The sequence below is a fragment of the Eretmochelys imbricata genome, chromosome 6, assembly GCF_965152235.1.
Source record: "Eretmochelys imbricata isolate rEreImb1 chromosome 6, rEreImb1.hap1, whole genome shotgun sequence".
NCBI classification, from domain to species: domain Eukaryota; kingdom Metazoa; phylum Chordata; order Testudines; family Cheloniidae; genus Eretmochelys; species Eretmochelys imbricata.
This window is the reverse complement of record NC_135577.1, coordinates 68,501,935-68,516,729: the sequence shown is the minus strand read 5'-3', so window position 1 is coordinate 68,516,729 and position 14,795 is coordinate 68,501,935. Positions and strand designations below refer to the sequence as shown.

The 14,795-nt window shown below is 41.6% G+C and overlaps 1 protein-coding gene across 3 annotated transcripts in view; it reads left to right on the top strand.

The window, feature by feature from the left end:
• The window catches only part of MIDEAS (mitotic deacetylase associated SANT domain protein), an 84,344-nt gene that overhangs the window by 54,856 nt on the left and 14,693 nt on the right, over positions 1-14,795 (top strand). For all 3 annotated transcript variants that reach the window (XM_077818782.1, XM_077818783.1, XM_077818781.1), the window contains exons 2-6: positions 5,592-7,282; positions 9,737-10,057; positions 11,677-12,022; positions 12,531-12,597; positions 13,958-14,100. In XM_077818782.1, coding sequence (XP_077674908.1) covers positions 5,825-7,282; positions 9,737-10,057; positions 11,677-12,022; positions 12,531-12,597; positions 13,958-14,100 — 2,335 coding nt within the window. In that variant the 5' untranslated portion in view covers positions 5,592-5,824. The remainder of the gene's footprint in view (positions 1-5,591; positions 7,283-9,736; positions 10,058-11,676; positions 12,023-12,530; positions 12,598-13,957; positions 14,101-14,795) is intronic.

The following is a 14,795-nucleotide window of genomic DNA, read 5'->3' as shown; positions in this document are numbered from 1 at the left end:
AGCTGGGGGAGGGAGAGACAGTCCGTAAGATAAACTGGGGCGGGTGTGTGTGTGTTATGCATACAGGGCTTGGAAAAGGCCAAGGATCTTGAACTGAAAACAAAATTTGACTGGCAGTTATGCAGAATGTGGACCAGTAGAGTGGATGTGTTTCCTTTGGTTGACCCTGTTGAGGAGGATGTGATGTTCCAGGTGGCCCCTTGGGTTTGTGGTAGTAGTCCATTAGTAGAACTTTGGCTAGTTTAAGAAGGTATAGGGCATTTCTGATCATTGCAGCTTTCAGGGCCTTTAGGAGTAGTGAGGAACTGAATGGAACCCAGAGTACCTGACCGTATTTTAGTCAGATGCCTTCAGTGTTGGGTGAGAACAAATTTTTATCTGTCTCCAAAAAAAGACTTTCCTTGCACATCAATATTCCCTCTGGATTGGGTTTTAGCTAGCTATGTTTCCTTCAGTTTCTCACTTCACTGGTATTGCATGACTGGAGGAATCATTGGGAAGATGATGCAAAGCTGAACAATGGTGTTCGGGTTTTTTCCCCTCTCTCTTTCACTGCAGCACCCCCTTTGACTTCCAAGATTGAGGTCCTCAAGCTTTGAAATCTGTTGCAGTCAGCAACAGATCTTTTAAAACCTCATGCCTTGATCACGTTGTAAGAGAACCTGAGATCTGAAGGATTTTCATCATTTATTGCTTAAAAATAACTAATACACTTGATAGATGGTTTCTGAAGCAGGTGAAAAAGAAATAGGAAGGGTTTTTCTAGATGTTTTAACTAAAGTAAGTGCAAGTCAGAAAGAGAAATTCTACAAGAGATTCTAAACCAGGGAACAAGTAGAGGAGGCAGGTATCTGGTTTGAGAACAGTCTGTTGAACACTAGCAAGAGGACAGGAAACTGCTAAGGTTTTAGATGAATTCATACAGATAACAATATGCTAGATTTGAATAGTCAGTACTATAGGAATTCAAAAAGGATAAAGGAAGGAAAACTGCAAAAGAATTGATTTTTTTTTTCCAAACAAATATTTTGCAACTGCTCTGGAAGGTATAGTAGTATCATAAGGCACTATTATTTGTATAACCTTACACACTGTAGTTAAACAGTGCTGCTAAATTTGTAGCAATTCTGCAGAAAGCAAAGCGGAAAATAACTCTAATACTCTTAAGCAATGTACGTTTATTACTTTTGTCCAAGAGCTGTTCATATTTGCAGCCTGGGTTCCATTTTAAAGCATCTCTTACCTTGTGGGATGTGCATTTTCAGGGTTTCACTGAACATGTTTGGCTAGTTACATTGTGTGTTGATAGCATTTTAAAAAGAGATTTTTTTCCATCTCCTGTGTCTCTCATTTCTTTTGGAGTTATTTTTGTGCTGTCCAAAGGGGATTGGAAAATGAGCTGAGAGAGTTTGTGCTCAGTGAAGGGAGGAACGCCCTGGCCTCTGTCATACTCTGTGGCAGAGTTCCATTGCTTATGGCCAGGGTGAAGGAGGAGGAGGGAAGAGAACAGCAATAAAACAGGCAGAGGAAGTGAGTCAGTTCTCACTGAAACAGCAAGCCATGATTCCACTTTCAGGGAAGCCAGGCTTGGTCTAGATTGAAGGTAGAAGTTGCATAAACCCGGTGCCTGCCTCCCCCTTTCCCAGTTTTAAAATCTACTCTGCAGCCATGTGAGGTTTGAGGAGATTCAAGTTACAGGACCTTGGGCAGAGGGAAACGTCCAGTTTAACTTCTATTTTTAATATATAAAATATTTTATTGCACCTTGTTGTTGGGGTCTTTAATAATATAATGAAAATGTCTTGTCTGCTCTGTGTGGGTTTTAAAAATCCCATGGCAGACTCCATAAGAGATGGCCGTGTTTTCCTTGCTCAAGAATTCCCTTACACAGCACAATGTGTGTGTGTGTCATTTGCTTTCTTGCCACCCCAAAGAAGGCTGCTTTTCTGTAATAGTTGAAGTGATCCTGATGGAGTATAAGTTGTGTGTTGGTTTGTAAAGCGCTTTGTGATTCTCTGGAATTAAACACACCATTTTAAATGTTAAATATTATTGAGCTTGGAAGCATGTTAGTGAAGAAACAAACTCTTTAATGGTGTTTTCTCCCAAGCCCTCTGTGCTTTTTTCCAGTCTCATTATTTTATGGGAATTGTGGCCTCCTAGTCTGCATCTATGCTTCCTGCTCTTCCTCACTGTTTCTACAACCAGTTCAGCTCCACAGGTGGGAGCTTTGAACTTTGGTGAATCTTATTTTAGCAATGCCCAAAAACAACCAAACAAAAAAATCCCCCACCCAAAACCAAACTGAGCACAGTTCTCAACTTGCTGCAATCATCATTCATTTTTCTTTGATAGTAAAAGGAAGGTTGTGGTCACTGTGCAAGCCAGATAGTAGAGTCAGTTTGTGGGTTGTCATTCAGACTTTTCACAATGGGAAAGGAGGTGGGGAAATGTAAAGAGCAACTGCAAATAAATGTTTCTACCCCAAAGAGACTCCATGTATTTGTCCTCAAAACTGTTAAACGCAGGTCAACCCTCTGCAGCACAGGCCAGGAATGAGAGGCTGACCTGGAATCTAGGACTTGGGTTCTGTATGCTTACATGTACTGCGCAAACCATGAGTTGGCCATATGTTGTTCACTGATGTTTGTGTGATGTACAGTAGACTGTATAAGCAGGTGGAGTCCCCACCATCCTGCAAATAGACTGAGCATACACAAAGGATATGGTCCAAATTTACACTCTTCCTGGGGCCTCTTCCTTCTATTTAACATAAATAATGACAGAGTATTTATTTAAGCTATTGTATTTTCCATTTAAGCAACAGACACTGAAAATACTGTCCTTGGGAGAAAAGTAAATACCAGTACTGACTTCAGTTCTAAAGATTGAAGATGATGTACATAGCTAATGTAGTATATGTCATATTATATACCATATTTATAAAGCTTGACCTTGAAAGTTAAACACTTTCCTCTGATTTTATGTATAAAAAAAGCAGACTTTAACTAATTTCTTACTAATTCATTACTAAAATTGAGGAGGGCTCATTGATTCTGCTTATTTTTAATTTGTAAAATTATTTTAATAAATGATAGTAAATTTAGACCTCATCTCGGTAGTCATGAATTCTAATTTAATTTTGACAGGTTTATTTTTAAAAAGGAAATATTTAAATTTAAAATCTGATTTAAATCATTTAAAAATACAGGATAGATAAGAATCATTTATAAAAATAGTGTGTATAATAATTTAAAAAAGAAATACAGTAAAAGCACCATCATATCCCATATGTAGTAGTAATATCCACCCGATAGGTTTTTTCCGACCGTCTTTCACTGCCTCTCGCATTTTGCCCACTAATCCCATCTTCCCAGGACTACGCGTAAAATTCCAAAACTAAGTTTCAAACAGCTGCCATTTTGAATACTTTAAATTTTTAGTTTTTTTAATGTTTACACCATTAGCCATCATTGTTCTTTTCCCTTCCAAATGCAGAATTTCCTCATCTCTTCCATGCTTCCTGTCCGTTCCCCACCACACCCAAAAAAAAAAAAAAAAAAAAAAAGGAGGAAAGAGACTTAGTTACTTTCACCCAAATCTTAGGTTAGGTGATATTCAGGTTTGGGCAAGTGACAAGTTTAACATCCAAAGTCTTGGACTCATGAGAACTAGAAATGGGTTGCTATTTCTTATTGCAATGTGAAGATTCCTAGCTTTCCAATGGGATCTATGGCACTTCTTGTCCTGGTAGGTCCCAAGGTTTTTTTTTTTTACCTTGGAATCACGGCATTTTTAACTTGTTCTAGATCATTTTAGAGATTATAACATTTATTGCATTTTCTCTCCCTCTGAGGTCCGAACAGTTAGATTGTTCGCTAAGAGAGACTGGCTTTGTAGGTGGATAGAGACAAATATTTATTTATTTATTATTTTAAATCTAAAACATTTCAGAAATAATTCTTCTGTAAAATGTGACTTACTGGATGAGTCTATGAGAATACTGAAGACATGGCATGATATCTAGGTTTGGGATAGCCTCATTACATGGGAGCTGGTATTTTTATGTATTTAAATTTAAGATAATAAGATGCCTATCCAAAGTTTAAGGTGCATCACTGTCATTAATAGCGCACATTCTCTTAAAATGTGTGCTAGTAATGACCATTCCATGAGCCTTCTGGAGTATGTGCCATAGAAGATGGCTTCCTTTATTGTGGCTTTTCATCCTTGATTATGTGTATTCATGTGCTTGAGGGATCTTCTTTTCCTGTTGTATACCGACTGATCTCTGAAGATCGTTAAAGGTTCTTCCAGACTCTTCATGAATCACTATTCAGTGTGAAATCCCTTCGTAGAAATAGCAACTTCCAATAGGGTGACCAGACAGCAAGTGTGAAAAATTGGGACGGGGGTGGGAGGTAATAGGAGCCTATATAAGAAAAAGCCCCAAATATCGGGACTGTCCCTATAAAATCGGGACATCTGGTCACCCTAACTTCTAACTGCTGCAAAAGACATTGAAAGTACAGCAGGTTGGGCAGGTCCTGCCTGTAGTCATAGGGAACTTGGTGAGCTGTTAAGGGATTTCTTGGCTGATAGGCTGCTGCAGAAGCAAGATGATTTCTCCACAATACAGCTACTGGCTACTTCCCTTTCTCCTCCATTGTTGAATGGAGCACCTTTCCTTCATGTTCAGCTGAAGATTTTGGTGGTGTTTGTTTGTTTTTGTTTTTACCATCTCAGAGAGGAAATTAGGGAATCCTGAGATAATTTAAATTGTTTGCCTTTTTTAGTTTTAGCAAGTCATTGTTATTTTTTCAGGGTTTGAATTAAAAGCAGATCATTCAGCTTACAAGAAAGAAATTAAATAAAAATCAGTGGCTTGATGGGAGAGAAGTGAGGAAGGTGGGAATGTTGAACAGAAAAGGCTTCAGAGTGGGCTAATGCAGTGGTGCCCGATTTTCTTACACAGGACGGCCACATAAACCTAAATGCAATCTCGTGTGGGCCAAACAGATCCTACATATTTTAATAAGAATTGGTCACCTGTCTTGATTTATATTTTAAGTTCATCTTGTTTCATGTATATTTAGATCGTTTCTAAGTACAGTATTGTCTATTTATATACTTGGATAAACTAAAATGATGAAAACATGATGAAAAAATACTGATGAATTGGCCGATAATATATTGTGTTGAAGGAGGACGCGGGCCTTATGAAATGTTGTGGTGGGCCGTGTGCAGCCTGCGTGCCATAAGCTGGGGCAGCCCTGAGCTAGAGAGTTCATTATTGAAATCAGAAGTGCTGTTTGCAACTGCTGTTCTTGTTGTGCAAAAGTACTCTGATATTTTTTATTTCTTTTTGAGAGGGATAAATCAGTTAGACTCTACATAGGATCAGATCTATTTTATCTTCCTCCACTCCATTCCCCACTGGACAAGATTTTCCTGGTCATGATTTCTTTGGAAGGAGGGACAGGCACACACCTTACTGTTTGCTGATTCTGAGGGTGTATATGCCATCTGATGTCCTATTGCTGTTTTGTGCTCCTTACTTGTGGGTCATTGATGTTCATTCTCTGTTTCAGGCATTGTGATCAAGTGGACTCCAGCATCCTCTGAACTGCAGAGAAGAGGAGCAAAAAGAAGAAAGGGAAGGGCGCATAGAGGAAAAGGAGGTGGAGGCACTTCCCTCTGGACTTGTATGAAACTTATGACTGGAACTGGATGGGAAAGTGAACCATTTGGTGTCTTGTCTTCCCCCAGTCTCTGAGATGGGTGGATTGTAAATCTGTATGTGTAACTGGGAATAGACTGAACCATGAATCTTCAGGCTCAACAAAAGTCTTCAAACAAGAGGGCTGGGAAACGGATTGCATATTTTAATGAGCAGGATGTAGCTGTGCCATCGAAAGAACTGCAACAGCAGCTGAAGGAAGGACAGTACTATGGACATGGAGGGGAAATACCTGCTTCACAAACTATGGAGCTTTCTAAAGCAGGGAGTTTAACTGGTGCTCCCAACAATGTTGCCTTGATGAACTCTGTTGTTTACACTCAAGATAGGGGGGACTCCATGATGATGTCTCAACAGCTGGCTGCTGTCAAATGGCAGAACTCATTGATGGGGAGCAGGTTGCCTGAGAGGATTGATTCCAGTTGGCAGCCTTCACCTGCGGCATGGAACCACAGTGTGGTCTTTGGGGGCAATCAGAAAGGGGTCCACCACAATTCCAGTGCTCCAGGTTTCTATGGCCATCCTGAAGCTCTGAAAAGAAGCCAGGAAAAAGAAATGGAGGTGCCCCAGCTAGAAATATATGGAGATGCTGCTGTTCAGCAGATGATGGCCCAGAAGGTTCAGCTGGAACAACAAGCACTAATCAGGCAGCAAGCTCAAATGAATTCGTATCACCAGATGCAGAAGCAACAACAGCAGAATCAGACTCTGCCTTTACAGCCTTTCCAGCTTGCATTCGGTCACCAAGGCCAGAAGCAAGGCCTTCCTGAATTGTTACATGTCTTTCAACAAGCCCCAGCTTCCTCCAACCCAGTCTTTACTACCCAGCAGAAACAACAGTCTCTTCCCCAGCTGCAACTGTTTGAAAACTTCTACCCACAACAGCAGCAACAGGCCGCCACACAAGCCTTCAACCTCCAGCAAGCTGCCTCTATAGCACATCCCCATGTGGCAGCAACAGCACCCCAGCATCATATGGTGGCCCACCAGTACCAGCAACCGGAGAGGAACCAGGAACTCTTGAAAGCCCTAACAGAGCAAAACCAACAGACTGTGCTACCTCAGACCCAGATACCCTTTCCAAGGAGGTCAAGGAGACTCTCCAAGGAAGGTATTTTGCCATCTGCTTCTTCAGGAGAAACACTGGCTTCTAAACAAGTAGAGGAACAACCTAGCAATCTTTTCCTGCATCACTGGCAACCACAGCAGCAAGGACTTCAGTTTCAGCATGAGACTGAAGCTCTGAGCCACAAGGGTAGCTATCCACAGCCCACAAGAACACATCTGGGACAAAAGGAGACCCTGAGTAGTGATGACTTGAACCAGCCTGACCCAGAGAGGCAGGCCACATCCTATAATGGCAGAGATGGGGAGAAGCAAGTGGCAATGACCGAAGAAAGCACTCAGAGAACTAATGACTTTGTGGGGGTGAGAGGTGGTGTGATCCAGAGCACCCGAAGAAAACGGTGTGTTTCTCAAGAGGTCAACCTGCTAACTCTGGCACAAAAAGCTGTTGAGCTGGCTTCTCTTCAAAATGACAAGGTAAGGAATACATCCTGACCAATATAGCATTTCTAAAATAGCCCCCATACTGTATCGCATCCTAAAAATACATCTCTCAGAGAAGAAACGTGTGGGAAGTCAACCTAACTGAAGAGAGACAGAGTATACTACTGCAGAGTCAGCTCTGGAATGGTAGCGGGGGCGGGACCTGGTTACAGAAACTGTTACATGTATGATCTCCTCAGAGTGCAGTGAGGCTACCTGAGCAGTATAATTTACTCCAGTGGTATTGAATAAAACTCCTAACCCGGCCCCTCAAAATAAAATATAGCTAGCTATTCAAGCTGATGAAGAATTTAGAATAACAGGTGTAAATCTTGGTTTCTTATGGCCTGTTTCACCTGACCTCTTTCTTAAAATCTGCCTCTCTTGACTAATCCTCACAGTCAAAACATGAAGGATGACATCTTTAACAAATCATTTTAAAATATTTTTAAAAAATGAAATAAATTTTTAAAATTCCAAATTGAGACAGCCATGAAGAAATCTGTCTAACCTATAGGACAAAGGCCTGTAGGAGCCTTTGTAGGGCTTATTGGGGAAGACATGCTATCTCTTGGTGAATAAGAGATCAGAGCAATCACTCCATTGCTCCCTCTAGTGCTCCATAGCCATAAGCTGAATCATATCATGTCACATGGTGAGATGAGGAAATAGGAGGCCAAGAACTAAGGGGCGTAACTGAGAACTATGTTCTCTTCCAACCTTTCTTTGACTGGTCTCACAGTGAATCCCTCACGTGGGAAGGCAAAAGATCCTTTTCTCTGAAGACTTCATTGCTGAGTGGGGTGGAGGTGGTGGGGAACAAAGCGTGCATGTCAGGATATATAACTATCTTTGCAACAGTGCATTGGAGAACAGTGACAAGGAAAATAAAAACATTTCCTTTTTGACATTCCCCCCGTTGATCTCCTGCTTGTTCAGTGGTTGCTTTGCCTATCCGCTCTATACAGGGACGTGTAGTTTATTCAGTTTTTGTGAGCAGTCAGAGGAAGTGCACACACACTGCTTCATCTGTTCCACAGAAGACCAACAAAAACCTTTGTCAATTAGTTAATCGACCTTGTTAACATGATCACCTTTTCCTTGCTGCGCAATTCCTATTGAGCAAGTTAATTGTTAGCACACTTGGTAGAAAACTGGGGAGTAGTTAGCAATGTGAAATATGTACTCTTGCTTATCTATTGCCCTCCCACCCGCAACATGCTTATACTTATCCAAGTAGAGCTGCATTACACAAAATCTGATCATCAGCACAGTGAGTACAGTTAGAGAGATCTGGTTGTGTATTTAAGAAAAGGCTTGGGGGAGATCAAATCGAATTTGACAGTTGAAACAAGACATTTCACCCCTAGTCGTGCAAGCATATTGCCATGGTTAGCAACTTGAGGACAAAAGGAAGCAATATTTATGACCGATTCTGTCTGTTCTTCCCAATGAGCAGTGAAAAGGGTTTGATTCCACAGTGGCCCAAATGGAAGGGATTCTGTACACCCCACTCTTCTAAATAGCTTTGAAAATCTCATCTTGAATGTATAAAATGATCAGTCTGGGGCTAATGAAGCCTACATTTTTAAGGGGTTAACTACAGCGGATCACTGGGTGGATGCGTGTGAGAGAGAGAAAAGTCATATGTTTGTTTGTGAGAGTGTGGTCTGCTCCCCCACTCTCCTTAGTCCAGTGGTTTTCTGTCCCACAATACAAGATGCTGCTTCCACTGTTGGCTCCTTTCCGCTGATCAGAAAACCTACTGAGCACAAATCTAAAAGGCACCTACCTGATTATTGTAGCTTATGCAAAGAACATATATAAGAAGAGTAGAGGACCACGGAGCTGATGAAAGAGGTTTATTTATTCATTTTAGTAAGGTACATTTCCATTGGCTAAAGTATAGTACAAAAGTCAGTTTAGTTCTTTGGTCAAGAAATTCAATTATATGAGCTCTCAAAGAAGAGGGAAAACCAGGGAAAGCAGGTATGTTACAGTTCAGCAATTTGGATCAAAAGTCAGATACTTGGAACTGCAATATACAGATGTTCCCAGAATAATGAAAATACCTACCCATGTGCTTATGGGGAGTTATTGGGGAAGTTATGTGTAGGGCATAAGTCAATCTGGAACACAAAATGTAAAACTATGGGTGGGGGACCGAAGGATCAAGAGAGTAGTTGGTACTGTTTCTAACGCCAGTTGAAATAAATGGGACAACTCTAAAATAGTTTTGCCAACTTATGGAAGATAGTTCAGATAAAGTATCCTTTTCCCCAGATATTGTAGTTCTGAGTACTTTCCAGCTAAGAGAATGATTTGTTGAGAATACCATGGAACCCTGAAATAAGAGATTTAGATTGAAAGTGACATATTGTCTGATTAAAAGGTGGGTGATTTAAAACTTTTAAGGTACATGTGGGATTTTTTTCATCTTGTCTTCAGGAATTGGATACTTCAGAAGAGAAAAAGAAGAAGAATGTGGTGGTTGCAGCACCTGCAGCAGCCAAAAGTGTTTTGGAATTTGCCAGTTCTCCACAACCCTCCAAGAGACCCCGGGAAGATAGCAGCCTCGTGCCTCTAATCATGCCTGTGTCTGTGCCAGTGAGGAAATTCGACTTGCAAGCTATTGGGAAGGAAAAGGGTGAGGAAGGGAAACTCCAGAGAGTGCTAGCAAATGATCGAGGTCTTTCTGAACGCAAGCCCTCTGTGATAGTCACCCGAAGAAGGTCCAATCGCAGCTCCAACATGGAAACCTCAGTCCAGGTATGGTCACGTTAATAGACCTAGGGAGACTGAAGTCTGCTAAATCTATGTGCCCAGCTTCATCCTTTCTGTTGAAACAACTTTTAATTGTGAATGAGTAGTTTGAGTCTCCTAAACTTGAAAGGGGCACCTTGTCTTTCGCTGAATTTGATCCAGAGACCATATCTTAGTCCTGTATGTAGAGGGTTGGGGGTTTTTTTATGTGCACCCCTGCCATCTGATGGTTAATCTGTGGAACACCACTGGCTTTTTGAGGCCTATTGTTGGTACTAAAATAGCCAAGTAATGCCCACTAGAAGTCTGGAGGATAGAGGAAATGAAGATAGACAGTGTGTCTCTGAGTAAATAATGTGTTTGCTGTTGGAAGCTTGCTCTATTCAAGTGATCTTCATTTAGCAGAGCTATGCTTTAAATAAGGGGCATTTTTACCATTCATGAACAGGTAACTTTGAGTTGTAAAACTATGCACCTATCTTTGGGTTCTAAGTCCCAAATTGGATCTTTGTTCACATGGCTACCATGATGTTATAAGAATCCCTTGTTGGGGTTCCCTCAATAGCTACTTTTTATTTATTTGTTTATTTGAAAATTGCATCTAGCCAGAAGAGAGAGATTGAGATAAAGGATTATAGTGGATAATTTTGCTGTCTGGAGAGATGACAAATACTATATAGTTCCTAAGCAACTGCAGACTTTTGAGAAAAGACCCTTGGATTTTCCTCTGTTCTATCATTCAAAGTGACTAATTCCTCCTCTCACCCTGTGGGGTCATCTGTGTGTGTCAAAGTTCTATTAAAATCCCATCTTCCCCCTTCATGACCACCATGTTACAATTGCCATCTTTCTAACCCAGCATCAGACTGGATCTCTGTCTGGAGCCTGTAAATGCAGCTTTATAATCTACCAGAAGTGTTGTCGCTGAATAATAGCATGCCCCCCCCCACACTCCCCATTAGGGCTGCATGCAGTGCCTCTTAAGCAGCCCTAGCCAGCTCCTATCCTGCAGTGCACTGAGCCTGTCATCTCACTGAGATTTTTTAAACAATCTGAAGGCATCATTAAAATACAATTTAGTGTTTAGATCAGCGTTTCTCAAACTTCATTGCTCCGTGACCCGCTTCTGACAAGAAAAATTATTGCATGATCCCCGTGCCCTGTGTTACTCAGAATAGTTAGTGTTTTAAATAAAAAATGCATTACACGGCCGTATCAATGAAAAGTAGCCACTAAATATTTTAATGCACAATACAATCACAAGACAATCTTTATATCCAGTAATTAAAAAATGAAAATAAATAGGCACCAAATGGGAGAGGTGAGCTTGCATTGATGAACACAAATCCTTGAGTGGGGCTCTGTGTGGCTGAGATAAAGGCGGAAGTCATCTTCAGCAGTGAGATGGGACCTGTATTTATTTGTTTTTTCCAGTGCTTCAGCCCCCACGGGTGCCTGCGGAGAGGTGGGCAGGCTATCTAGGGTTTCAGCTTCCCTTCTTTGCCCATGGACCTCTGGGCTGGGGCTTTCTGCCCTGGTGACCCCATCAAAATGAGGTCATGACCCACACTTTGAGAACCCTGGTTTAGAAAGTTGTATTAAAAGGATTTGTTTTCTTTTTGTAGCATGAAGATGCTGCTCCAAAGGAGGAATCGGAGGGCTTTGCCCGGAAACCAAAGCAGCGCCCAAGACCTGAGCCACTCTTCATACCACCAAAAGCAGGCACCTTCATTGTCCCTCCAGTCTATTCCACCATCACTCCATATCAGAGCCACTTACGCTCACCTGTGCGCCTTGCAGATCACCCTTCAGATAGGAACTTTGAGCTACCTCCTTACACACCTCCACCGATTCTCAGCCCAGTGAGAGAAGGTTCTGGACTGTATTTCAATGCTATCCTCTCTGCTAGCGGTCACTCAATTCCACCTCCAATGACCCCTAAAAGTACTCACAGAACTCTGCTCAGATCTAGTAAGTTCCCTTCGTTGTCCTGTTGGGAGTGGGAGGCTGAGTGCCAACGCGAACAAAATCATGGCTCTCTTAGACAGTTATGGATAGCTGGATGTGGAGCTTCCTGTTGGGAAACTTGGGGAAATGTGATGTAGCAGAATTGATGCTGCCATATTTGGAGATGTTACTTAGGATGAACCCACCATTGATCTTCTGCACCCCCTACTAACTTCCGAAAGAAAAGATTTAGTCTTGAAAGAGTTAGTTCTCTCAAGCATGGGATTAGTTTAGCTGAAATATGAGAAAGAGTTTGCTTTAAGGATTGGGATACTGTGATGAAAATAGTGGACCAGAATGAAGTGGTGGGTGAAAATTCAAAAATCCCTCTTCAGCTTACTGTTCTTTGGCAGTTGAGTGCCTGTTTTGGGTGATGGAAAGTCTGTGCTCCAATGTGGTGTTCACACACCTGCACATCTGCCCCAAACATAAAATTAATGAGTTTTGATCAAGTCTGTTGCTTGTCTTACAGATAGTTCAGAAGTCACCCCTCCCATCCTTTCAGTAATGGGGGAGGCCACCCCAGTCAGCATTGAACCGTAAGTATCAATACAATCGTACAAAATCCACCTCTTTGCTTGATGGCAAACATATATTCCTTTCCCCGCTTACAGATTTAGGAGGATAGGAAAGTGCCGCAGGGTCCCCTTTTGTTGGTTTATCTTTTAGAAATTTACAGACTCACTCCTATGACTGTCTTTATTAAAAGTGTGTAGGGTTTTCTTTTTTTCTAGATTGAGGCAGAGTAAATTTATTGATGATCCATGCACTAAATAATTTCTTATGGTCCACTGAACAGTTGCCACAGTGGTAACTATTTTCCATCACTACTCTTCAGTTGCTGGGCTGAATTTGAACTACTGTAGTTAGCTAAAGGTGGCAGGGTCACTGTGTCATTCCGCCATGCATAAACATTGTTATGCATGTTGTATACTTTTTTTTAAGAGTTAGGAAATATTGCTTCTTAAAGGGAAGGCAAATCAGAGAATGGACAAACATAGTTAATTTTCAGAATGTAAGCTGCTTCAGGAACAAAGGTAACTGGAGCGTTTGCTCCAAATTCACAGAGCTCTCTTTTCTTTTAAATAATGGTAACTGAGTTAGCAAAACAAAGGGGAGTCTTTAACCCTAAAAATATAAATTGCATTAATCATTTTCTCCCTACTTTATCTTGCTACTATCAGGTGATTCTACAGCTTATAGCAACTGGTGCTGACCATAGTTCATACTTCCCTATACTTCGTTTTGAGTTGCCTTTCTGTGGTTCAGTTGCTCATTCTATCTCAAGCCATCTGTTAATGTTGCTCAGTAAGTCAACTGATGGCAGAGATATGGAGTGGAAAAGAGGGTAGTCAAAGGTTGTGCTCATATTTGGACTCATGAAATAGTACAGTGTGCAGCTGTGCTCAGTGGGGCTGGTTGTGGATTTTCTTCTCCTTTCCTCCTGTAATCAAATCTCTTTGTTGATTTTGAGTCTGGATAGCACTGCTTCTGTCCTGCACATTGGTCAGCTAGGAGAACCAAGAGAAAACTAATAGAACCTAACATACCGCTTGAATGTTCTTGATTTGTATTAGAGCTGAGTGCTTTGTAAGCAATCAGACCTCTGATTAGAGACTGAGTTGAGGTTCAGCAGTTCTAAGGGACCCACTCGTTAAATAGAACAACATAATTAGTAAAACAACACTAGAAATAGGTAAGCGGGCATTAAGCCTTTCACCTCTAGGTCACCATCTTAGGTCTGACTCAAGTAGTAGTAGTTACTGAATGTTGTTCTTGCCTGTGGCTATCATGTGGCCTATGTTTTGATCTCTTTGGGATCGATTGTGTTTTTAGAAGAGAGGTGCCTTTTAGATATTGTGAGGTGGTTATTGTCATTATTTGTTCTCCATTTCCCAGGCGAATCAATGTGGGATCCCGGTTTCAAGCAGAAATCCCTGTGCTCCAAGACAGATCTTTGGCATCAGCTGACAAGCATAAGGCGGATGTGGTGTGGCAGCCATGGGGGGACCTGGAAATTAACAAAACTACTCAAGAGAATGGTAAGGTTCTGGAGAGATTGGTAAATGGACCTCAGACAAAAAGTAGCAGCTTTGGTAGGGTAGCTGTGTCCTCTATGTTAGGCTCCATTTTAAATAGCTTCACACTACTGATCAGGTGTCAAGTTTCACTAAGTGTTGCTGAAAACTTCTTGTGGAAGATTATGGAGAACAAGGATTCATAGACCTGAAAGGCCAGAAGGGACAAATTAGATCATTGGCTGAGTGAAGCAAGGCATTACATTCAGCTCTGTTTTTGCAGTGGTGGTATAGCTGTGTCGGTCCCAGGATATGAGAGAGAAAAGGTAGGAGAGGTAATATCTTTTATTGGACCAACTTCTGTTGGTGGAAGGTACGAGCTTTTGAGCTACAGAGAGCTCTTCAGGCCTGGGGAAGGAAGTAGAATGTCTCAGGGCTTGTCTACTCTTAAAATGCTACAGCAATGCAGTTGCACTGCTGTAGTGCTTCAGTGAAGACGCTGCCTATGCTGACAGGAGGGGTTCTCTCCCTTCAGCACAAATAATCCACCTCCTAGAGAGGCCGTAGCTAGGTTGTCCGGAGAATTCTTTCTACAGTGGGGGTTTAGGCCTGTTTAAACCTGTTTTATCACTCAGGGGTGTGGATTTTTTGCACCCGTGCTCGACCTAGTTATACCAGTCTAATTTGCTAGTGAGGACCAGGCCTGAGCTAATTACAAG